At 45.7% G+C, this 26,416-nt stretch overlaps 1 protein-coding gene across 6 annotated transcripts in view; it reads left to right on the top strand.

The window, feature by feature from the left end:
• BLM (BLM RecQ like helicase) overlaps nucleotides 1-24,986 on the top strand; it is an 83,554-nt gene extending 58,568 nt beyond the window's left edge. For 5 of the 6 annotated variants that reach the window (XM_073569005.1, XM_073569004.1, XM_073569006.1 and 2 more), the window contains 11 exons: nucleotides 306-454; nucleotides 1,734-1,840; nucleotides 2,812-2,972; nucleotides 3,111-3,306; nucleotides 10,236-10,426; nucleotides 14,269-14,404; nucleotides 14,485-14,684; nucleotides 16,345-16,540; nucleotides 23,897-24,019; nucleotides 24,127-24,334; nucleotides 24,708-24,986. In XM_073569005.1, the coding sequence (XP_073425106.1) occupies nucleotides 306-454; nucleotides 1,734-1,840; nucleotides 2,812-2,972; nucleotides 3,111-3,306; nucleotides 10,236-10,426; nucleotides 14,269-14,404; nucleotides 14,485-14,684; nucleotides 16,345-16,540; nucleotides 23,897-24,019; nucleotides 24,127-24,334; nucleotides 24,708-24,885 (1,845 nt within the window). In that variant the 3' untranslated portion in view covers nucleotides 24,886-24,986. The remainder of the gene's footprint in view (nucleotides 1-305; nucleotides 455-1,733; nucleotides 1,841-2,811; nucleotides 2,973-3,110; nucleotides 3,307-10,235; nucleotides 10,427-14,268; nucleotides 14,405-14,484; nucleotides 14,685-16,344; nucleotides 16,541-23,896; nucleotides 24,020-24,126; nucleotides 24,335-24,707) is intronic. The other variant, XM_073569003.1, reaches the window with a different exon arrangement.
• The last annotated feature ends 1,430 nt before the right edge of the window (nucleotides 24,987-26,416 follow it).

Below are 26,416 nucleotides of genomic sequence, written 5' to 3'. Positions count from 1 at the left end.
AGACGCACCCCCCACTTTTCCCCAAAATTTGGGGGAACAAAATTGCGTCTTATAATCCGAAAAATACGGTAATTCATTTGTAACTAATACATTTTACTCTGTAGCAATGTGTGAAAACACTTTACAAAGGGCGGAAAAGCTTAGGAAAGCGGTTTTTTTACCCAATATGTGGTATGACTAATTTTAATAATGAAATATCAAGAAATACTGATACACACATTGAAACACCTTGTATAACTTTCAATTTACTAACGGTGCTAATTTTCTTTTTTTTCTTTTACATATTACATTTTTACTTCTAACAGTGGGGCCATGATTTCCGTCCAGACTACAAAAGGCTCAACATATTGCGTCAAAAATTCCCGTCTGTACCAATGATGGCTCTTACAGCAACTGCAAATCCCCGTGTCCAGAAAGACATTCTCAACCAGCTTAAGATGACCAGACCTCAGATGTAAGAATGGCATGAAGATGGATTATGTGTGTTAGTCTATGGAAATAGAGCCTGGCCTGTCCTCACTTTTATTATTTGGTTATTAGTTAGTTGTTGTAGTAGTATTTTCTTCTATACATACCCCATAATATGATGTTGGCTGGACCCTCCTCAAAAGCTTTTGTTTGATCACTTTCTTGAATGTGGCTTACCTAACTCTGTAAAGGCTAATTACACTTAATAATAATGATAATCTTTATTTGTATATAGCGCTAACATGTTCCGCAGAGCTTTACAAGTTTGCACACTTTATCATTGCTGTCCCTGATGGGGCTCACATTCTAAATTCCCTATCAGTATGTCTTTGGAATGTGGGAGGAAACTGGAGAACTCGGAGGAAACCCACGCAAACACGGAGAGAACATACAAACTCCTTTCAGATGTTGTCCTTGGTGGCATTTGAACCCAGGACCCCAGCGCTGCAGTGCTAACCACTGAGCCACCGTGCTGCCCTTTGCATTCACTTGTTTTTTGTTAGCTCCTTAAATGCAATTTTGGCAACTTTCTAGTGTTCATTAAAAATGTCTACCCTTTTCCTTCCGCAGTGTGTCTGTAAATTCTGCATGTATCCAAGTGTTCAGTAAAAATATCACAAATCCATCAAAGTGCCTGCTCATTGTTCTCATGGCTTTTGCTGGTCTTTCTTTCTCTCTTTGCTGCAAAAAGTAGTTTGCTCCCGATTCTCCTACCTGGAGAGGAAAAAAGCATGCACAGTCTCAGGGAGGGCAGAGAGACCAGTCTATAGAAAAGTGTAAATCACTTGAAGAGGAAATAAATTCAGCATTGGAGCAGTGTGATATTTGAGCTTATGAAGAGAGCAGTATACTGTATAAACGCTGAGTTCACATCCAGCCTATATTACTATCACTTCTCCTACAAAAAAAATCTCAAATTTACATTATTCTGCAAATTTCATATTACAGGGGCTGAAAATCAATGTAAGAATGAAGTTTGCCAACTGAAATTTAGTGCAACTACTAGCATGTACAAATATTTTTTTCTATGTCCATAGCCTATAATTTTGTGTGAGCTCAAAGGGGAACAGTCAGAAAGGGTTAAATATCAGCTGATATTGCCCTTGCCTGTACTGGCATCTGCTTGCAAAGAGAGATGCTATTGGGGATTCAGAACAACTACTATGACCTCAAACATTAGTGCTTTGCAGACGTATACATTTTTTCCTAAACCTATTGAATAATATCTGTATTGATGTGGTGTTTTTTTTTTTTTTTTTTTTCAGATTTTCTATGAGCTTCAACAGAGACAATCTTAAGTATGATGTATTACCAAAAAAACCCAAAAAGGTGGCTTATGACTGTGTGGCGTGGATAAAGAAAAATCACCCCAGTGAGTGTCAAAGTAACTTAGTCTTCGAACTTATCATTACATCATGCTTCACTTGCTATGTAAATCTGAGCAGGATAGGAGAAAATTCTATGAGAGGAAGTTTTAGTTAGATCCCAGCGTAGATCCTTTTTAAAATACAGAAACCATGTAAGGCTATGTTCAAGCATTGCGTTTTTACTGCATATTTTTCTGTAGGCAAAACCTGCTCTCTTGGCAGTAAAGAAGCTGCTTACAAAAAAACAGGTTTTGCTGCGTATTTGGTGCAAACTAATGACACAACTTCCTTAAGATTTTTGTACCAAAAATGTAGCAAACCTAATGCATGCGATTTTTGCTACATTTTTTTTGCTGTGTTTTCGCACTTACCCATTATTTTCTGTCGGTGAAAAACACTGAAAGAAGTGATATTCTGCAGTTTTCCAAATCAGTCAGTAAAAAAAAAAGTGTGTGGGTGAGATTTCTTAAATCTGTAAAACGCAGCTTAAATTAGCATAAAAACACAATGTGTGAACATAGCCAAGGTGGAGAAAGCTGTAGTAATAATGATCATCTTTATTTTTATATAGCGCTAACATATTCCGCAGCGCTTTACAGTTTGCACACATCATCATCACTGTCCCTGAGGGGGCTCACAAGCTTAATTTCCCTATCAGTATGTCTTTGGAATGTGGGAGGAAAGCGGAGTGCCCGGAGGAAACCCACGCAAACACGGGGAGAGCATACAAACTCCTGGCAGATGTTGTCCTTGGTGGGATTCGAACCACTGAGCCACCGTGCCGCCCCGCCATCCTGGTCTTGCAGCAATTGTAGTTTTAGATATGTGTAATGTTGGTTCTGTTCATTTTGAACTGATAAATAATAGAATTTGCTATGGAAGTGAGGACATTTTTTTTTGTTTCAGAATTGATTTTACATTTGTTGATGTTAAAATACAGTCTCTTTTGTGTGTAATGCTTAGTTTTATTTTCAAGATGAATCTGGGATAATTTACTGTCTCTCACGATATGAGTGTGACACTATGGCTGAAACCCTGCAGAAGGAGGGTCTGGCCGCTCTGTCCTATCATGCAGGACTCAGTGACTCTAACAGAGACTATGTACAACAGAAGTGGATCAATCAGGATGACTGTCAGGTAAGTCTGTATCGAATGCAATGAATTATATCATATAAAGCTAAAATAGGAGTTTCCTTTATTCATTTTTCTCCCCACTTTACAAGTAAGGTTTAACTTCAATGTCTCCTCATCCTTATTTGTGTCTGCCGGCTCTAGGTGATCTGTGCCACCATTGCTTTTGGAATGGGTATTGATAAGCCAGATGTTAGATATGTCATCCATGCTTCTCTGCCAAAGTCTGTGGAAGGATATTACCAGGAGTCTGGAAGAGCTGGACGAGACGGAGAAATGTCCCACTGCCTTCTTTTCTACAGCTACAGTGATGTAACAAGAATCCGTCGGCTGATACAGAGTGAGTACCTCTGCAGTGTAAAAAGAAAAAAAATCGGCCTTTCAGCTCCTTTTTAGTGATTATATACAGTTTAAAATAAAAAATATTCAAAAGGTCCACCTTACAAGTTAAATACAGTTATAACTTGTTTGAAATATACACTCCTCAACACTGAAAAATATTCAAAAGGTCCACCTTACCAGTTAAATACAGTTAGAACTTGTTTGAAATATACACTCCTCAACAATGAAATTGCAAGACCAAGAAAGACAAGCTGTGAGATTATGCCAATCTAGGATGTAGTGTGTTTCACTGACCTCTGCAAATGATCGCATTTCCAGTCACCTAGCTTCACTCTGTGGCATGGGGTGGGGCATAAAAGCCAGATAACGCTATTTTTTAGCTTGTTTTTACGCCTGAATTTAGACATAAATTACTGCCACTATGGTGTGTTTTATTGGCAATACTCGGAGGCACTCAACAGTGGTAGATGCACCTAAACACCTTTTTTCAAGACTTATATTGTAAAGATTCTCCTGCGCCAGCGCCGAGACTGGGCAGTCCTGTGACTACAATACGGATACTCCCTGCCACATTCCGACTAGATGTGAATTGAGAGAGGTTGCATACTTCTAGTCGAAATGTGCACGCTGTGAGGATTCACAAGTCTAGTCACATACAGTGAATGTAAACTTTTGTGAAAACCTGGACAATCGCTTTAATTCTTTTACCATCTGTTAGTGAACCTTAGTATTGAGGTGGGTGCAAATAGTATTAAGTTACGTACCGGTAACGGTATTTTTCGGAAGCCCATGACAGCACCACGAGAGAAGGGATCCGCCCCATAGGAACAGGAAACCTACAGATACAAAAGGGCGGTACCTCTCCCACGCATCAGTTGGATTACAGAGCTTGAGAGGCTACCATGGTTAGTACACAACATATGATATATACAACCTATCTACCCTATTTAACAGAATTATTTCATACCATCTCCCACATAAGGTGATTCTATGAACAAACTTCTAAGGAGTGCACCCCTATATGTGAACAAGGGAGGGAACTAAGGGTGCTGTCATGGGCTTCCGAAAAATACCGTTACCGGTACGTAACTTAATACTTTATTCGGACTCCCATGACAGCACCACGAGAGAATTACAGAGATGTAAACTAACTTAGGGAGGGACTACAGCCTGCAGCACCCTTAGCCCGAAGGTGAGGTCTGAGGAGGCACCCATGTCTAACCGATAGTGGTTAAAAAAGGTGGAAGGAGATGACCAGGTGGCCGCCTTACATATTTGATCAATTGATACTCCAGATCTCTCTGCCCAGGATGATGCCATGGCCCGAGTGGAATGTGCCCTCAGGTTCTGTGGAGCTGGACCGCCACCTGCTGTGTAGGCAAGAGAGATAACCTCCCTAATCCACCTTGCTAATGTGCGTTTTGATACTCTGTATCCTTTTCTGGAACCTTGGAAGGATAGGAATAATGCGTTCTCCTTCTTCCAAGGATCCGTGGCTGCTAAATATGTCAGTAAGCACCGCCTAATATCTAATGCCTGAAGTTTCTGCTCTTTAGGGTTGGTTGGATTAGGGAGGAAGGAAGGCAGAACTATCTCCTGTGTCCTGTGGAATTGTGTTGCTACCTTGGGAAGGTATGCTGGATCTGGCCTTAGGATCACTCTATCCTGTAAGAACTCTGTGTAAGGAGGCAATCTGGAGAGTGCCTGTATGTCGCTCACCCTACGTGCGGATGTTATTGCTACCAGGAATGCTGTTTTAAGGGATATAATCTTTAGTGAGGCGGAATCTAAAGGTTCAAACGGACTTTCTGTCATGGCTGTAAGGACTAAGTTTAAGTCCCACGGTATGAAAGGTGGATAGGAAGCGTTTCCAGGTCCTAGCATAAATATTAGTGGTGGTTAATTTTCTGCTTCTTAGGAGGGTGTCAATTAAGTTCTTGGAGAACCCTCTATTTTTTAATAGTGACCTTTCAAACACCACGCCGTCAAATGAAGTCTCGCTACTTGTGGGTGGCTGACTGGCCCCTGGTAGAGGAGATCCGGAAGGTTCGGTAGTACCCAGGGATCGCCTACCGACATGGTCCTCAACCACGCGAACCAGGTCCTCCTGGGCCAAAAGGGGGCAATCAGTATGACTCTTGCCTGATCCTCTCTGATCTTCCTGACTACCAGGGGAAGAAGATTCAATGGTGGGAAGGCGTATGCCAGAGAAAAGTCCCATCTTATCAGTAGGGCATCCACCGCCAGGGGATTTTCCCTGGGGTTCAGAGAGCAGAACAATCTTTCTTTTCTGTTTTCTCTGGTGGCAAAGAGGTCTACCTCTGGCTGGCCCCATCTGCGGACAATCTGGCGGTAAATGTCTTTGTTCAAAGCCCATTCTCCTTGTCTTAGAGCCTTGCGGCTTAAAAAGTCTGCTCTTACATTGTCCTTTCCGCTGATGTGGAGCGCGGTCAAAGATAGACAATTTCTCTCTGCTATCTGGAGGAGCCGTTCTGTTATCTGCATCAGAGCGCTGGAGCGGGTTCCACCTTGGTGGTTGACATATGCTACCGCTACCTGGTTGTCCGAGTGTATCCTCACATGATGGCCCTGCAGGTACATAATGAGTTTCTTGACTGCTCGCTCTATCGCCAATAGTTCTCTCTGGTTGGATGAGATTTCAGAATTAGAATCCCACTGGCCCTGTACCACTATGTCCCCCATATGGGCTCCCCAACCAAAGGAACTAGCGTCTGTGGTTATAATACGGGTTATCTGTGCTATCCAGGGCACCCCTGACGCTAGGTTCTCGCTCTGAAGCCACCATCTTAGTGATGTAACAGTTGAGGGGCTTAGACACATCCGACCTTGTAAGGAGCCTCCAAGGGCCCTGCTATTAATCAAGACGTCGTTTTGAAGGGTTCTGGTATGGAACTGTGCCCACCTTACTGCTGGGATGCATGAAGTTAGAGAACCTAACAGGGACATGGCCTGTCTGAGGGTCATAGATGGATTATCCATTGCCCGAAGAACCTGCTCCTGTATCTTTTGTAATTTATCTAGTGGTAGCAGGCACCGCTGAGTGTCTGAATTTAGTATCAATCCTAAAAATTTCTGTATTTTTAAGGGCTGGAGTCGGTATTTCTCGTAGTTTAAAATCCATCCTAGGTTTTCTAACCTGGATCTAGCTTTTTCTATCTGGGATTTACAATGACCCATCGATTTTCCTACAATCAAGAAATCGTCTAAATATGGAATGATTAAGACGTCAACCTCTCGTAAGTGAGCCATAACTTCGGCCACTAATTTTGTAAAAACCCTGGGTGCTGCTGAGAGACCAAAGGGAAGGGCTCTATACTGAAAATGACGTACTGTGCCCTCTACTGAAACTGCCACCCTCAGGAACTGCTGGAAGTCTGTATGGATAGGTACGTGATAGTACGCGTCTTTCAAATCTATGACTGCCATAAAACAACCTTTAAACAATATTTTTATTGTTGTATTAATGGACTCCATTTTGAATTTATGATTAATCAAAAATTCGTTAAGGGAACGAAGGTTTATAATCGTTCTGAATGTGTTATCAGGTTTCTGGATTAGAAACAGGGGAGAGTAAAACCCTCTTCCTCTTTCAGCCTCTGGGACCTCTACCAGAACATTTTTCTGACATAGGCTCAAGACTTCCGCTTCTAAAGCCGCTTGTTCAAGATGAGAAGATCTTAAGGGGGTCAGTTTAAAGGTGTCCCGCGGGATCTGGGTAAATTCCAACCTAAGCCCGGTGGATATTACCTTGCGCGCCCAGTCACTATTCGTAATCTGCGACCATGCCGGGAAGAAGGATGACAGTCTACCCCCTACGGGAACCGCTAGTCATTGATTTGGTTTCTTTTGATCTCTTGACGAGCGTGTAAACATATAGCCCGTACCTCGTCTCCTTCTGTCTTCCCATCTGGGTCGATCTCTAACAGGTGAAGAGTTGCGCCTTCTCCCCTGGCCAAATCTCCTTCTACCAAATGGGCGACGGTAGGACGCTGATGAAAGGTTTGGGAACTTTTTCTTGTCGTCCCCCGCCTTTTCAAGCAGCTCGTCTAGGACAGTTCCAAATAAGTATTCGCCCTCACATGGAATCGCACAGAGCTTTGCTCTGGACTGGATGTCTCCCTGCCAGCACTTTAGCCACAGGACTCTGCGAGCTGCGTTAGAGAGACCTGCTGCTCTGGCGGCCATTCTCATTGCATCCGCTGAGGCATCTGCTAGGAAAGCTGCTCCCTCTTGGATGGTCGGTAGGGCCCCAAGAATTGTTTGTCTTGATGTACCCTGCTTTAGTTGTGACTCCAACTGGTCCAACCAGACCATCATGGACCTGGCCGTGCACGTTGAAGCCACTGCTGGTCTTAAGGACCCGGCCGCCATCTCCCAGGTGTTTTTCAGGAAGGTATCAGCTTTCCTGTCTAAGGGATCTTTAAGGGATCCCATGTCCTCAAAGGGGAGCGAGGATTTTTTGATGCCTTCGCAATGGCAGCGTCTAATTTGGGGGCTCTGTCCCAAGAACTTACTGCCGGATCGTCGAAGGGGTATCTCCTTTTGAGGGCTGGTGGTAGCGACCCTCTTTTGTCCGGTCTTTTCCACTCTCTGTGGATCAGATCCTGTATCTTTTGGTTTAACGGAAAGACTCTCCGCTTCCTCTGTTCCAGCCCACCGAACATGACATCCTGCATGGATAAATGGGGCTTAGGCTCCTCTACCTCCATTGTCCCTCTGACTGCTTTGACCAGCTTGTCTACCCGGTCAAGAGGCAGACAAAATTGCCCCGAGTCCTCTTCTCCTGAAGAGGACGAGGGAGATGAAGCCTGGGAGTCTCTGCTTTTTCTCCACTCTGCTGAGGAATCAGACTCCGCCGGGACCTCGCCCCTTAGACTTTGCGGCTGAGACAAGGACTTTAGGGTTTCCCTCATTTCTACCCTGACAATGTCTCTCAAACTCGCCGCTACTGCAGGCGACTCTTCTGCCACCGTCTGCTGAATACAGGGGGGGCACAATCTTTTGAGGCACGCGTCTGGTAATGGGCATGCACAGAGTGCGCATTCCCTATGTTTATTTTTATTTGTAGCTTTTTTTCCCTAGAAAAAGAAAAACACAGAAGGGGGGTCCCGTCACTGAGTGAACTTTCACGAAGATCACTTACCAGTGCCACAATCAAGTACCGGAGAGCGAGGGGGATTTCTTTCAGCCGATGCTCCTGTCTGCCTGGAGGAGCTTTTCCGAGTGGACTGGTCACTTCGTCCCGCATTACTGTCACGGGACCCTTTCTTTTTCTGTTTGACCTGCCGAAGGTCATCCAGGGGCGGCAGTGATGTCTGCCGCTGCTGCCCTTGCTTCTGTCGCTGCTGCTCTCGATCGCTTTCCATCACCACTGCTGCTGCTGCTGCTGCTGCTGCACACTGCTGCATGTAGTAATGTGGCCAAGGCAAGGCACCCTGCCCGGGTCCCGCCTAAATACCCCTCCTCCGGTCAGCAGTTTCCATGCCGCGCCCCTCCCCCCCCCTTAATGGATCTCCCTACCCCAGCTGGCGCCCCACCGCGCGCCATCGGTGTTTCCGATGGGCGCCGCCATCTTGGGATCGCCGCGCATGCGCAGTAGCGCGCTGACCCGGAAGCGCCTCCTCCGCCCGCCCCCTGACGTCACCGCTACCCCGGAAACGCCGGAAGCTCCGCGGGACGCCCGGGAGCTCCGGAGCAGCGCCCGGTCGCAGCCCTCTGCACAGCGCTGGCAACCTATCTGCGCCGCCGGAGCCGGGAATCCCGGGGGGGAAAATACTTACCGGCGGCAGCTTAATTCCGGAGACGGCCATCCTCCGGACGCCGCTCCCTGCTGTCCACGCCACCGCCGTGATACCCATCCTGGGCCACCGTGGCGTCTTCCAGAAAATCCGAACCAAGCCGAGGTAGGAGACCCCCTCGCTACCGGTGTCGGCTGGCCGGCCTGGGATCCCATTCTTCTGTAGGATCCCGTCCCCTCAGGAACAGGAAACCAACTGATGCGTGGGAGAGGTACCGCCCTTTTGTATCTGTAGGTTTCCTGTTCCTATGGGGCGGATCCCCTCTCTCGTGGTGCTGTCATGGGAGTCCGAATAAACATTAATATGTAAGTATTCAGCTTGGATCTGAGGGTGAATCATAGTACTGCTGAATTTAGTTGGTAGTATAATAAGGGTATTGGCACACAACCAGATTAAAGAGTAACTTTATTGTGTTTGTTCATATATTGTCCACACAGGTTACCAGTAGTTGTGAATAGATTCACACTAGGTCCGGCATCCACTTTAGTACTCTGTGGCAACCGAGCCAGGACATTACAAACTTCGCTAACCAGCACTCAAATGCCAAAATCCTTGTTGCTTCCTACTATTAAAAGGCCAGACAGACCAGTAAAGCCTTTTTAGTAATCTCTAGTTTTCATTTTTATGTAGTCAGTGGAAATATCTCCTTCGTAAAGTGGCATAAATACATGCTCATGTTTAATTTAAAGAAGATTGTGCACAGCCTGTTTCTATATTCATTTATTCTGACTTTCCTTTATAGAATTTGTAGCAAGGTTGAAGTTTATCCCCTATCCATAAAATAAGGAATAACTTTCCAATTGCTGGGTCTCTGAATAGCTTTGTGAAAATGAAGTGGTGGTCGATTATACATACTGCAGCATCGTTCTTTTTTAATCTGAGCATCAAGCGCTGCCCTTGGCCATTTTCAGTGGTGACTTAGATAATGAATGGAGGGGAGGTGCACATTATCAACCACACCTCCTCTTGGTTCTCGACATCTGTAAAAGTCCCAGCACTCAGACCCTTGGCGATCAGAAAGTTATCCTATGGATAGGGAAACCCTCTAAATTCCTTTAAAGCCCTTAATAGATTTTTTTTAACATTAACTGTTATTCTTTTCTATCAGTGGAAAAAGATGGAAACAGTCAGACAAAACAGACACACTTTAATAACCTATACAGCATGGTACATTACTGTGAAAATGTGCTAGAGTGTCGTCGGATGCAACTTCTTGCTTATTTTGGAGAAACTACGTTTAATCCGAAGTTTTGTAAGGAAAATCCAAGAGTTGCATGTGACAACTGCTGCAGAACAACGGTGAGAACTTCTGTCGTTTCCTTATGTGATTTCTTAAATCTGGCCAAAATAATTAAGTGAGACACTCGCTCTTTTCGCAAATATTTTATTAAAGAGATTCTGTTGTCTTATACAAATGGGGTTTAAAAAGAGAATCTTGAAAATTTGTGAAACTAATACTGTTATTAACAATACTCAGACTGTGTTCCTTGGATCAGAAAGGATTACATAAAGATATTGTAAGGCACCCAACACATCAACAAGAACTTTTCCATAGTTCTTAGACAAGTTTCAAAGTCTGGGTCTCACAGTACCATATACAGGCTGCAATTTCCTCTCCTGACCCAACTCTGCAGTCTCGTAGACTTATACGAAGCTGCTAAGATGGGGTAAGACCAGATGTTGGCTCTAATGTGAGAGTAGACATATGTTGGAAAATCAGTAGAGACTCCTTTAACCCTTTCATGACCAAGCCTATTTTGACCTTAATGACCAGGCCATTTTTTGCAATTCTGACCAGTGTCCCTTTGTGAGGTAATAACTCAGGAACGCTTCAACGGATCCTAGCAATTCTGAGATTGTTTTTTCGTGACATATTGGGCTTCATGTTAGTGGTAAATTTAGGTAGATTATTTTTGCGTTTGGGAAAAAAAATGGAAATTTGGCGAAAATTTAGAATTTTTATTCTGTTAAACCAGAGAGGTATGTGGCACAAAGTAGTTACTAAATAACATTTCCCACATGTCTACTTTACTTTACATCAGCACAATTTTGGAAACATTTTTTTTTGTTAGGGAGTTATAAGGGTTAAAAGTTGACCAGCGATTTCTCATTTTTACAACAAAATTTACAAAACCATTTTTTTTGGGGACCACCTCACATTTGAAGTCACTTTGAGGGGTCTATATGGCAGAAAATACCCAAAAGTGACACCATTCTAAAAACTGCACCCCTCAAGCTACTCAAAACTACTTTCAAGAAGATTATTAACCCTTCAGGTGCTTCACAGGAACTAAAGCAACGTGGAAGGAAAAAATGGACGTTTAAATTTTTCCAACAAAAATGTTCTTTTAGCATCAATTTTTTTCATTTTCACGTGGGTAACAGGATAAAATGGATCATAAAATTTGTTGGGCAATTTCTCCTGAGTGCACCGATACCTCATATGTGGTCATAAACCACTGTTTGTGCGCGCAGCAGGGCTCAGAAGGGAAGGAGCGCCATTTGACTTTTTGAATGGAAAATATGCTGGAATATTTATCGGTTGCCATGCCGCGTTTGGAGAGCCCCTGTGTGCCTAAACATTGGAGCTCCCCACAACTGACCCCATTTTGGAAACTAGACCCTCCAAGGAACTTATCTAGATGCATAGTGAGCAATTTGAACCCCCCAGGTGCTTCACAAATTGATCCGTAAAAAAAAAAAAAATTTTCACAAAAATGTTTTTTAGCATCAGTTTTTTCATTTTCACATGGGCAACAGGATAAAATGGATCCTAAAATTTGTTGGTCAATTTCTCCTGAGTACACCGATACCTCATATGCGGTCATAAACCACTGTTTGGGCGCACGGCAGGGCCCGGAAGGGAAGGAGCGCCATTTGACTTTTTGAATGGAAAATTCGCTCCAATCGTTAGCGGACACCATGTCGTGTTTGGAGAGCCCCTGTGTGCCTAAACATTGGAGCTCCCCCACAAGTGACCCCATTTTGGAAACTAGACCCCCTAAGGAGCTTATCTAGATGTGTGGTGAGCACTCTGAACCCCCAAGTGCTTCACAGAAGTTTATAACCCAGAACCGTGAAAATAAAAAATATTTTTTTTTCCCTCAAAAAATTATTTTTAGCCCACTATTTTTTATTTTCACAAGGGTAATAAGATAAATTGGACCCCAAAAGTTGTTGTCCAGTTTGTCCTGAGTACGCTGGTACCCCATAAGTGGGGGGGGGACCACTGTTTGGGCACACGTTGGGGCTCGGAAGGGAAGTAGTGACACTTTGAAATGTCGACTTGATGGAATGGTCTGCGGGCGTCAAGTTACGTTGAAACAGTGGAAACCCCCCACAAATGACCCCATTTTGGAAACTAGACCCCCTAAGGAGCTTATCTAGATGTGTGGTGAGCACGTTGAACCCCCAAGTGCTTCACAGAAGTGTATAACGTAGAACCGTGAAAATAAAAAATACTTTTTTCCCTCAAAAAATGATTTTTAGCCCACTATTTTTTATTTTCACAAGGGTAATAAGATAAATTGGACCCCAAAAGTTGTTGTCCAGTTTGTCCTGAGTACGCTGGTACCCCATAAGTGGGGGGGGGACCACTGTTTGGGCACACGTTGGGGCTCGGAAGGGAAGTAAGGGAAGTAGTGACAGTTTGAAATTTCGACTTGATGGAATGGTCTGCGGGCGTCAAGTTACGTTTGCAGAGCCCCTGATGTACCGAAACAGTGGAAACCCCCCACAAGTGACCCCATTTTGGAAACTAGACCACCCAAGGAACTAATCTAGATTTGTGGTGAGCACGTAGATTTGTGCTTCACAGAAGTGTATAACGCAGAACCGTGAAAATAAAAAATAATTTTTTCTCCCCAAAAATTTTTTTAGCCCCCAATTTTTAATTTTCCCAAGGGTAACAGGAGAAATTAGATGCCCAAAATTCTTGTGCAATTTTTCCTGATTACACTGATACCCATCTCCAACCCTAACCCCAACACACTCCCCTAACCCTAATCCCAACCCTAATCATAACCCCAACACACCCCTAACCCTAATACCAACTCTAACCCTAATCACAAACCTAACCCTAATCCCTTGCCCTAACCCTAGCCCTATGTCTAACCCTAACCCTATTTCTAACCCTAATTGAAAAATAAAAAATATTTTATTTATTTGTCCCTATGGGGGGTGATAAGGGGGGGCGGAGATTTACTTTTTTTTTTTTATTTTGATCACTGTGAGAGTTTATCACAGTGATCAAAATTAAAAAAAATGAATCTGCCGCCGGGAAATGCTGGCGGGCGCACTGCGTATGCGCCCGCCATTTTCCAACAAGGCGGCACCCAAGGACCGGGATGGCGGGACACCGGGACGGCCAGGGGGGTTAGTGAGTATCATGGGGGGGGATCGAAAGGTGGGGGAGGGGGGCAGATTGTGACAGCGGCGGCCGATCGTCGATGGCGGCGCCCAATCGGCGCCGTCAGTCGGCGGGGGGGGGGGTTTAACTTAGTGTCTCCAGCCATGTCCGATGCTATTTCAGCATCAGCCATGGCTGGATTGTAATATTTCATCAATTTTCATTGATGAAATATTACTGTCGCTCTGATAGGCTGTTTCACTTTTAACAGCCAATCAGAGCGATCGTAGCCACGTGGGGGGCGAAGCCACGCCCCCTGTGGTGAAGAACAAAGCCCTCTGTATCTGCGGGTCAGGTGACCTTTCAGTGACCCCGGTCACCCGACCCGCAGGGGGGCTTTAAAGTCATGACGTCACATAGGCATCACTGGTCAGATTGTCACCAGTTTTCATGACGCTTATGTGGCATCATTGGTCGGGAAGGGGTTAAGATCGCGAAAGTAATATGATTGACTGCTAACTCTTCTTAATATGAATATATGTGGGATATAAGCAGCTGCCAGACAAAAATCGAACAACTTGCAGCGCAGATCTGTAACTTCCCACATCGCCAAGCATAAATTACCAGACTGCAAAAATGGAGGCTACATCAAAAAATATAGCACAGAGCTTACCCAATATTCACATATGGAATCTCAGCATATGTATCACATAGTAAATCATGGGATAATTTACCTAATAAGATATAATAATAGAATTGTAACTGTGCACTAGTTTGGGTTTCTGCATTTCAGGAGTACAAGTCCAGAGATGTCACAGAGGAGGTGAAGACCATTGTTAGATTTGTCCAGGAGTACTGCACATCTCAAGGCAGAGGGAAGGGTGGCACGAATCGGTTGACACTCAACATGATGGTGGATATATATTTAGGTAAGTATCCTGTAAATGACCAACTATTGGTGTGTGAAACAGGGTAAGGTATAAGTCATGCATATCCTTTATTTTACCAGGGAGTAAAACTGCAAAGATCCAGACAGGCATATTTGGAAAAGGAGCAGCATATTCACGCCACAATGCAGAGCGATTATTCCGGAAGCTGATTCTGGAAAGGATTCTGGACGAGGAGCTATATATTACAGCCAATGACCAGGCTGTAGCGTACATGAAACTAGGAGAGCGCACTCAGGCTGTGCTGAATGGGTTCTTAAAGGTATTTACTCCTGTATTCTTACTTTGCCAAATTAAGGCATTTGCACAAATTAATTGATATTAAAAATAGTGCACTATAACAGTAAAAAATAAAATATTAACAGGGCCTATAACTCATACACCTGACCGCCGAGGGGATTTTCCACTAAAGTTATTGGACATTTAATTTTAGAACAATATAGCAAATAATTTCTGTGGTTTAAAACATATAACTTTTACTCATTAGTTTCAATAGAAAGGTTTTCTCCTCAATACTTTTTCGTGAACCAATACACTATTGCACAATTACATAACTCAAAACAAATTCTTATTCCCTTTCTGGGTTATATTAGACCTTATAACTCCCTGTTTGGGAAGAGAAGAAAATTTGTGATAATCATCACATCATATTCATTGTGAATCAACAAATAGTCCAAGTTAAAAAATTTTCACAATTGAGCTCATTTTTTATCACATTGTTCACATATATTCATCAAAGATTATAGAAAAAGGAACAATCTCACCAACTGCCAATTTTCCCTAGCCACAACATCAAGGAGTAGGGGTTCCAATATTATCCCTGTCAGTCCCTGTTCTAGTACCGAACCTGGCACCCCAAGACTCCCGCCCTTACAAGGGCAGTCCACAGCTAACCCTGTCACTAGCCAGCCCTGGACTGACCCTATGTCCCTCTCTGAGTCAGTCCAGGGCTGGCTAGTGACAAGGCTAGCTGTGGACTGCCCTTGTAAGGGCGGGAGTCTTGGGGTACCAGGTTTGGTACTAGAACAGGGACTGACAGGGATAATATTGGAACCCCTACTACTTGATGTTGTGGCTAAGGAAAATCGGCAATTGGTGAGATTATTCCTTTTTCTATAATCTTTGATGAATATATGTGAAAAATGTGTTAAAAAATTAGCTCAGTTGTGAAATTTTTTTAACTTGGGCTATTTGTTGATTCACATAAATGAATGATATGATGTGATGATTATCGCAAATTTTCTTCTCTTCCCAATCAGGGAGTTATAAGGTCTAATATATCCCAGAAAGAGAATAAGAATGTGTTTTTAGTTCCCGTATGTATTTGTGCACTAGTGTATTGGTTCAAGAAAAAGTATTGAGGCGAAAACCTTTTTACTGAAACTAACGAGTAAAAGTTATGTTTTAAAACACAGAAATAATTTTGCTATATTGTTCTATTTTTCTCTTGTGGTTTATAGTGGTGGGAGATGGGTATTTTTTAATTCTATGGCTATATGTATTACATGTGTTATTTTAAGCAGATCCGGTTCAAAATCTCTATGTGAACATGCTAGCAATTATTATTTATGCTATTAATTATCTGACTATCAACATTCAGTAACATGGTTAAAAAATGTTAAAAACAAGAAAGTGCATATAAAGATGCAAGCAATGGCTGACCAATTATGGTGGATTATTTGCCATTTTGCACAAGTAAAGGTTTGTTTTATGTCATATATATTTTTCACTATGCACCAGAACCCAGTTTGGCATGTGGGGCTAATGCGAATCATCACTTATAATTGATGTTGCCAATATGTAAAAGAAACCTAATTTTGGAACTGTAGCTATTGCTCTGATTTGTGAGTAATGAGTTGATCTCCAGTGAGTGGCACTCGGAAATCTGACATCTGGTCCTCATGACTTTCTACCTCTCACAGGTTCAGTTCCAAGATACTGAAAATGCCAGCAGCCTCCGGAAACAGAAGGCATCTGTTACGGCTGCTACATCCCAGAGGGAGGAAATGGTTAAGAAATGCCAGGCTGAGGTGACTGAGCTCTGTAAACGCCTGGGGAAAATCTTTGGTGTTCACTACTTCAATATCTTCAATACAGCCACCATACGTAAGATCGCAGGTGAGTCATGGTATAGGCACCTGAATGTAATACTCATCCAGCAATGTGGGAACAATCTTCATGAATCAGAAACTTTACAATTTGTGTGTCACAATGAAATATTAATTTATGATGTCAGTTCGCACAAAAAAAACAGGATTTTTGGGTTGCTTACCGTAAAATCTGTTTCTCAGAGCCTTCATTGGGGGACACAGAGACCATGGGTGTACGCTGCTGCCACTAGGAGGCTGACACTATGCACAAAAAAAGGGTTAGCTCCTCCTCCGCAGTGTACACCCCACCGACCGGCAGGAAATTCCTCAGTTAGTGAGAAAGCAGTAGGAGAAGTAACAGAATAGATTGAAAAACAGAACAGACAACTCAACTGTAAATAACCAACAAACATAAGAACAGGAGTTGCAGAACATGGGAGGGTGCTGTGTCCCCCAATGAAGGCTCCGAGAAACAGATTTTACGGTAAGCAACCCAAAAATCCTGTTTTCTCGTTCGCCTTATTGGGGGACACACAGACCATGGGACGTCCCAAAGCAGTCCCTGGGGCGGGAAAGCAAACTTCCATCAGGCCTGCGGACTCACCACCGCTGCCTGCAGAATCCTTCTACCTAGGCTGGCATCCGCCGGAGCGTAGGTGTGGACCTTGTAGAATTTCACAAATGTGTGAACCGATGACCAGGTTGCAGCTTTGCAAGCTGCAGCGCGGAAGCTCTGTGGCGCACCGACCAGGAGGTACCCACTGCCCGGGTAGAGTGAGCTCTAATTCCCGGAGGGGTCAATCGATGTTTGACCCAGTAGGCCTCCAAAATTGCCGATCTGATTCAGCGAGCAATGGTAGCCTTAGAGGACGGCTGACCTTTCCGCGCTCCATCTGGAATGATGAAGAGAGAGTCTGTCTACCGCAAAGAAGTCGTCCTAGCTAGACCCTCATCGCCCTGACCAAGTCCAGCTTATTCAAGGAGCGCTACCGAGGATGAGTTGGACCCGGACAAAAGGACGGGAGAACAATATCTTCATTCAGGTGGAGAGTGGACACCACTTTAGGAAGGAAAGAGGGCGGAGGCCGCAGAACTACCGTGTCCTGGTGGAGTAGTAAGAAAGGAGAGCGGCAAGAGAGGGCCGCCAATTCCGACACGCGCCGGATGGAGGTGACGGCTACTAGGAAGGCTACTTTCCATGAAAGGAGGGCTAGGGAAACTTCCCTGAGAGGTTCAAAGGGAGGACCTTGCAGAGCCTAAAGAACCAGATTAAGATCCCAAGGATCTACGGGCGCTCGGCATGGAGGAGCTGTATGAGCCACTCCTTGAAGGAAGGTCTTGACCTGAGGACGGGAGGTCAACGTCTTCTGAAATAAAATGAACAGCGCCGAAACTTGACCTTTTAAAGAGCTGAGGGCAAGGCCTGCATCAAGCCCTGCCTGAAGAAACGCCAGGACAGAAGGGAGCGAAAAATGCATGGGCGGAATGTCGTTGGACTCGCACCAAGTGAAATAGGCCTTCCAGGTACGGTAATAAATTTTGGAAGACGATGGCTTTCTGGCCCGGATCATAGTATGAATAACTCGATCCGAAAAGCCTGATCGCTTCAAAACCTCGGTTTCAACAGCCACGCCGTTAAATTGAGTGGCCGAGAATTGGAGTGGCAAATCGGACCTTGAGACAGCAGATCTGCCCTGTCTGGAAGCTTCCAGGGGGCGTCCGCGAGAAGGTTGACGATGTCCGTGAACCAAGCCCTTCTGGGCCAATTCGGGGCGATGAGTGACTGGAATTCCTTCCGCCTTGATTTTCTTCAACAGCCTGGGAAGAGGAGGCAGAGGAGGGAATAGGTAGGGGAGCTTGAACTGCGACCAAGGAATGGCCAGAGCGCTGGCGCCCACTGCGAGAGGATCTCAAGCCCTGGATACAAACTGTGGGACTTTCCTGTTGAGGCGAGAAGCTAGCAGGTCTACGTCCGGGGTTCCCCAACGACGGCAAAGCTGAAGAAATACCTCCGGACGTAGGGACCACTCTCCCGCCACGAGACCCTTGCGGCTGAGAAAATAGGCGGCCCAGTTGTCCACGCCGGGAATGTGCACCGCGGATATTGCCGGGACTGAAAACTCTGCCCAATGAAGAATCTTGGACACTTCTGCCAGGGCTGAGACACTCCGTGTCCCCCCCTGGCGGTTGACATATGCCACCGCTGTGGCATTGTCTGTCTGAATCCGGATAGGCAGGCCCTTGAGAAGCCTCTCCCAGTGAACAAGAGACAGATAAATCGCTCGTATCTCGAGGACGTTGATCGGCAGAGCTGACTCCTGAATCGACCATCGACCGTGAACAGTGTGACTGTGGAACACTGCCCCCGGCCGAGGAGGCTGGCATCCGTTGTCACAATCTGCCAGTGAATGGGAAGGAATGACCGTCCTAGGGAGATGAGAGGAGACATCAGCCACCAATTGAGGGACTGCTTGACCCGGTATGAAAGACGAAATGGGCGGTCCAGGGAAAGAACAGACCTGTTCCACCGAGACAGTATGGCGTGTTGGAGGGGTCTGGAGTGAAATTTGGCAAAGGAAACCGCCTCTGTCACTGCCACCATCTTTCCCAGGACTTTCATGGTTGTCCGGAGAGATGGAAGTCGTAAGATATGCAGCGCTCGCACATCCCGCTGCAGGGAGCAAATCTTTTCTTGTGGGAGAAAACCTTCGATAGACGAGTGCCGAACAATAGACCCAGAAACACAAGACGTTGTGTCGGAAAAAGGCAGGAATTCCTTTTGTTGATGAGCCACCCGAAATTGGACAGGGTGTCGAGGACGATGGTAAGACTTTGGCGAGCTTGATGAAAGGATGGAGCTTCGATCAGTATGTCGTCGAGGTACGGAAAAAGAACGAGACCTTTGATTCTCAGCAAGGCCATCAACGCTGCCATGATCTTCGTAAATACTCTGGGTGCGGTGGCTAGATCGAACGGCAGTGCAACGAATTGGTAATGTTCCTGGCGAATCGCAGGAATTTCTGATGGCCGGAGAATATGGGAACATGTAGATAGGCATCTTGAATGTCTATTTAACACATGAACTCCTGCGTCTCCATGGAAGCGATTACCGACCAGAGACTCCATTTGGAAATGACGCAGTCGGACTGTCTTGTTGAGTAACTTGAGGTCCAAGATGGGGCGAACTGTACCGCTTTTTTTTTTTTTTTTTTTTTGGTACCACAAACAGGTTTGAGTAAAACCCTGTGAACCGTTCTGACTCGGGGACGGGCACGATCACTCCGGAAGTGAAGTTGTCTCCCGTATTGAAACAGTGGAATGTCCGAAAGGGCCGAAACTGACGTTTTAGCGGAGGTCTGCGAGGCTTGGACTGAGGGAGGAGGGAACTCGTGCCTCCAGTGGCGTCCTTAATAATCTGATCCATCTGGGATCCGAAGAGACGGGCTCCCTGAAAAGGCAGATTGGTAAGAGACTTATTTGAATTCAAATCCGCCTGCCAAGCCTTGAGCCAAATTGTACGTCGGATTGCCACAACGCTGCTTGACGCCTGAACTGCGCAAGACGCGGCATCCAAGGAGGCAGAGAGCAGATAATCCCCTGCATGGGAGATCTGGTTGGCCAGTGCGGCCAATTACTCTGGTTGGGCCTTACCTAGGATGCCCTTGCAGAGATCCTCTGCCCAAGTGGTTATGGCCTTCGCTACCCAAGAGGAAGCGAAGGCTGGGCTTAGCACTGCTGCAGCCGCTTCGTATGCTTTGCTAAGGATTCTATAATCCTATCATTTGAATCCTTTAGTGACGCCACACCTGAAATCGGGAGGACCGTGCTGTTACAGTCTGGACATGGGTGCGTCTACCGAGGGGGAAGCAGACCAGTTGTTGGTGAGCTCCTTGGCAAACGGGTACAGCACGCCGAGGCGCTTCCCTCTTTGAAGGCGCCTGGTCGGATTTTCTCTTTCCCTGGTAAGGATCTTGCCAAACTCAGAGTGGGAGGCGAAGAAAAGAAGAAACCTGCGGAAATGCTGGAAGGTTGGGGGACAGAAGGCAGAGAAGGGTGTCAGTCTGCAGTTGCAGAGCTACTCACGATGCGGTGTCCCCAACGGTGCTGATACACGGCTCATCTGAAGATGCAGGGCCCCAGCATGGAATCCCTCTGTGTCCGGCTGACAGGCTGATAAAATGGCGGCAGCCTGAGGGAACCAGGATAAACGCGCGCCTTCAAACGAAGAAGATAGGCGGAGCTAGCTGCTGAGGCAAAGAGGGTACCGCCCGCTGCCCACCGCAGGCTCTGAGAGGCGGTGGGTGGTCCTAGAACGGGCGGGAGAGAAGCCCGCTTATGAGAGAGAGAGCGGGGCGTGGCCGCGACGTCAGAGAAGGCCTGAAATGAAGCCGGGGACTAAATTAATGGCGACGGCCGCCTGTCAGCCCGGGGCGGCGCGGAGGTCTCGCAGCGTCGGCGCCGCCAACTCCCTACCTATCACCTGGATCCCCTGCCGAACGCCGAAGAAAGAAGGAGGTGGAGAGGCTGCAGTCCAGGCAGAGGGGTGGGGGCAGGCGGACGGCCACGCTCAGCCTTAGAGACAAGGCCCGCGCAACAGCCGGGGCCCGTATGAATGCGGCGGCCGCCGGGAGGCGCGGGCGGCGCAGAGACTCCACGGTACTCCCTCGGCAACCGCTCCCAAGAATCCTGAAACCGCCAGGGGGCCGCGTCTTGGACTGCATACTCACCTCCGTTTGCAATAAAGGTACCTGATATATCCCACGCTGTCTGCGTCTTTGTGGTATCCGCGCCTCATCCGACCGACAGGCTCTGGTAGGCGAGTGGGTGGAAGGCGGGGGGCGAGGACTCTCCTGACCGCTGGCACGCACCCGTGCTAAGCTGTGGTCCCGCCACTGAGAGCTATGAGGATACGGGGTGGCAGTACACGCCGTACTCATAGTCTCTTGTGGGAGTACAGTAGTGACCATTCACACTATATCCCTCCGGAAACCTGAAAGGGAACGACGCACATTGAGGTAGATATGGGTCTAATTAAAGACCCGTGTCCACCTCCTACTGACACTAAGCTAAAGTGAGGAATTTCCTGCCGGTCGGTGGGGTGTACACTGCGGAGGAGGAGCTAACCCTTTTTTTGTGCACAGTGTCAGCCTCCTAGTGGCAGCAGCGTACACCCATGGTCTCTGTGTCCCCCAATAAGGCGAACGAGAAACAATTATTTAACTGGAATAATTTAAGAAAATGCTCCTTGGTCTGGTTATCACTGGTATAGACTAGTTATGGCGTCCATTGATGTTCCTCTGATTCTCGCTGGGAGTTTTGCCATATTGTGTTCATTGCTAGAAGCCACTTTTTATGGGCTGTTATCTGGAATAGCATTAAAGGGGTTTTCTACACACACCCCCCTTCAAAGAAAACATGTAAAGAACAATCTGACTTTCACTGTAATGAGTGCCCAGTCCACCTTTACCTTTCCTTTTATTAGCTCTGGTTCAGGCCCCTGCAGCCATTCTTATGGCTTGTGATTGTTTACATCCTAAACTTCCTGCCAGCTCTCTCCCTCTGTGCCTCCAGACAACATTTCCCGGGAGGCAGTGCTGCATCTGTCCCACAATTCTCACACTCCCACCCTTGGTGCCTGCCCACTACACGTACAAAGCACCATGCTGAGACTCCTATACAGTCTGACAATGTATCAATCGCTGCCCACACAGTTTTCCTTTCTTTACGTTCCTCCACACTCAGTATATGGTATCCTGAGACTCTCCTGCAGTCAGTAATGTTAGACAGTATTACAAGTGCTCAAACTGGCACCAGACAGGCTGAGTGTACGGCAGGGGATAAATGAGTATATAATGTATTATAATGTAACCTAGCACTCTGGAAGTCCAGCTCCATCCTCGCTAGCTACAGTCACTAGTTCATGAGATTAGTTATTCTGTGTACAGCTTCCGGTATCCTTTCCCTGCTTTCTATTCCTCCCTGTGCATATCCCATCGCTCACAACTAGTCTAGAGTCACAGGCCTTGCCCACCATTATATCGCTGTCATAAGTGGTCTCGCTCACCATGACATCACCGTCCTGAGCGGTCCCGCCCACCATGATGCCACCATCCTCCTGCGGCCTCGCTCACCATGAAGTCATTGTTTTCCTGCTACCTCACCCACCATGACATCACTTTCCTCCTGCGGCCTCGCCCACCATGACGTCACCTTCCTCCTGCGGCCTCGCCCACCATGACGTCACCGTCCTCCTGCGGCCTCGCCCACCATGATGTCACCGTTCTCGCCCACATGACATCACCATCCTGAGCACATTGCAGAGCTGTTCAAAGCACAGACAGGAAATCTCTGCTCTCTGTGCTTTGAATATACTGCAGCATTAAGTATCAAGCCATCTTCACATGTGACCGCTCAGGAACACAGCAGTATATCAACAGTAAGTACTGTAAATTATGAAGTTTGTTCATTCTTGATAGGTTTTACAATGCTTTAATAATCCGTGTGCAAGACAATTAAGAAGGTTTACCCAGCCAGAAATGCACCTAAAATCGTTAACATGCACATCATTTTTAATCCCTATCGTTCCTGCATACTCAAAAATCCCCTGCTCATCTTCTGTTTACCTAGGCTGCAGTTAATTGCTGGCCTAAGTCTGGTGCTATTGGTTATCTAGGGCCCAGAGTTCCCCAACTCCAGTCCTCAAGGCCCACCAACAGGTCATGTTTTCAGGATTTCCCTTGTATTGTACAGGTGATGCAATTATCACCTGGGCCATACTAAGGAAATCCTGAAAACATGACCTGTTGGTGGGCCTTGAGGACTGGAATTGGGGAACCCTGATCTAGGGTATGCACGACATGATTGCTGCAGCCGTGGTAATTATTCTTTTCTAAGAGGGAATACTGGTTTACATCACATCATTGTAAATCTACCTTGAGCATTTCAAGTGCTTCTCATCATTTATGGAACATTTCATTTCCATTCCTCTATGTAGCCCATTTGTTAGAGTAGACCGTAACATAATGACACACATGGCCATTGTAAGGGCATCTACATAGCAGTAGTATATAGTGAATCAGTCAGGAATGCTGGATATTTTATTATCCATTAATAGCCAAGACAGGGTTAACACTTATATGGTTTTCTGATTGCATTACTGACACATACGTCATTTGAGGAACCCTATAGGGTCTGTCGAATTCCATCAAGGTGCTGGTCATTTTACCTGAAAAAATATTGGTGCATCCTGCACTATGTTTTTCTTTACTTATTTAAGAGTGGAGCCACCGACACTGATGTGAACATAACCAATAGGGGTCATGGCAATATCTACAGTAGTAGTGCAGCAATTAATCTGAGGGTTTGCCTGGTTTGTGTATTTCAGAATCCCTGTCTCCAGAACCTGAAGTTTTATTACAGATTGATGGAGTCACAGAAGATAAGCTTGAGAAATATGGTGCAGAGCTAATAGATCTTCTTCAGAAGTACTCTGAATGGACACTTCCAGGTTTGGCTTGGTGCCCCATATTGATTTGTACCAGATGCTTGCATTTTGTGACACTAGTTTTGTGAATTTTTTAATGGATTTTTTTCCATAATTTGATTCTCTCACAGCTGAGGAAATTTCCCAAAAGTCCAGTGGGTCAGCTTCACACACTGCAAGAATTCATGACCGTGAGGATGAAGAGGAAGATAGAAATACAACTTCCTCTTATTTTAATTCCTCTCGGAAAAATAGCACAAAGAGAAAAAATGGGTCATATAATCGTAAAGCTAAGAAACGAAAGACGTGGGGAGATGGGCAGCAATCTCGATCCAAAAGGTAACGTGCTTATTTCTATTACCCACCAAGAAGGCAGTATATAGCATGGGGGTTCTGTAGCCAATATACAAAAAAAAGTGAACCACCCAACAAAACACATAAACAAATATAACTCTTTATTAGTACAATAATTAAAAACGCATGAAACAGGAGAAAATATGTCCAGAGAATAAATTTGGTGTCCTAGTTACATATGAAATATAGTTTTAGTAATAATTATTGGTAATTCAACTACTTTTCGTTTTTTTGTGTGCTTATTTCTGTCTGTCTGACTATTTTTAATAATGGAGTTGTAATTGTTATTTTTAGGGTGTTGTTCACAATGTGTGAATCGTGGTGTGTAATATGTTTTATTTTTTTTTTACCTTTTTAGCAGCGGTAGCAATGCTTCATACAGAAGAAATAACTCTGGTTCTACTAAAACAGGCAAAGGAAGCAATGTAGATTACAGCAGTGGATCTAGACCAGCAGTAAAGAAGCCTGGCTTCATGGCAGTTCCAATGCCCCAGAGCAACCGAAGTTTCCTGAAACCTTCCTACAGTTTTCTTTGATATTGACTGTATTTGTGAATATGTTATTATTCTTTCTAACAAAGCCTTGTAATATTTGTATTAGGTTTACATAAGTCAATAAATGTTTGAATGTCAGACAATATTTTGTGTATTTTCACACAAGCCAAAAAATGTTATATTTGAGTGTATATACCTAGGAGTCCATATGTCCACACTGTGTATGACTGTGATCCCCAGGGTGCTCTAAGATATGTGCTTTTATACTTTACATGTACTTTAAAATGACCAGGTTTATCTTTGGGACATGTGAACAGAAATGTGCTAAGTGATATTACTCTGTCGCCTCATTGGGAGACACAGAACCATGGGTGTTATGCTGCTGTCCACTAGGAGGTGACACAATGCATAATCTGAAAAAGATTAACTATGGCTCCTCCTCTGCAGTATACACCCCTGGACGGCGTCGGCCTTCTCCAGTTTTTGCTTAGTGTCGCATAGGAGGCACACCTAAGATTTTTTTCCTTTTTTTCACTCCGTTTTTTCGACGGGATTACAGATGAAGAAAAGTGGGTCTCTTGTGAGACTCCCGGCATGGCTCCTTCCTCGGTCCCCTATTATGGGGTGCCCGGTTGAAGTCGAGATGGTTATTCCCCATGCCGCTCCTTCCCCAGTCCCTCAGGTGCTGGTTCAAAGTCGAGAGCCCCCCTCCTTCCCCAGTTCCTTTGCGTTCTGGGTCGAGGTCGAGGCGAGGATGAAGCCCCCTGATGGTGACAGCAGCACCCTCCATAATCCCCCTCGGGGTGCATTAGGTTGAGACGCCTCAGGTAGGATCTCTACAGGCAGCACTCTGCAGCTCCCAGTAATGAGTCAGCACACTGCAGCTGCATCCAGGGACCCCAGCACAGCTGCGGGCTCCTGTCGGGGCCTGGGGGAGTGCAGGCAGGCATGGCACATTAGAGACACAGGGCTCCCTGCGCCACTGTCTCTGCGGCAGCACAAGCTCTATAGTGCTTCAGGGGGACCCCTCACATAGCCCCCCTTCCGCTTATAACCCCACCGCTATCCTGCCTTTCAATCCGGGGGGTTCCGGTTCAGATCCAACCCCCTCCGGGACTTCTGCGCCGGCCTGGAGCCTTCCTGGGCATCAGGCACCTAATTTAGGCCGTGGCTTCGGCCTACCTGACGACGACGCCTCCTCTCCGCCCCCCGGCCCGCCCTCCGGATGACAAACTGTTCCAAATTATTATGCAAAAAGAGTTTGAGTGATAAGGTTAGAATTTTTTTGTTTGTCATTTAAACTCATTGATGGTGATGTGTGTCAGGGCTCTTTATATCACTGAAAGCAATTGCAGATACCTGTGCAAATTAGTTTGGCAGGTGTGTCCAAATAAAGGCAAGACTACTTAAGAAGGCTGTTCCACATTATTAAGCAGCCTACATTTTTTTGCCAAAATGGGAAAGAAAAAGGATGTGTCGGCTGCTGAGAAGCAACAAATTGTGGAGTATTTAGGTCAAGGCATGACTACAATCAACATTGCCAAGACACTTCATCGTGATCATCGCACAATCA

This window comes from Dendrobates tinctorius, unplaced genomic scaffold (assembly GCF_039654945.1).
Source record: "Dendrobates tinctorius isolate UK_male_01 unplaced genomic scaffold, ASM3965494v1 ptg000022l, whole genome shotgun sequence".
Taxonomy (NCBI): Eukaryota; Metazoa; Chordata; class Amphibia; order Anura; family Dendrobatidae; genus Dendrobates; species Dendrobates tinctorius.
Note: the sequence above shows the minus strand (reverse complement) of the source record. Positions and strands in the feature narration are given on the sequence as shown.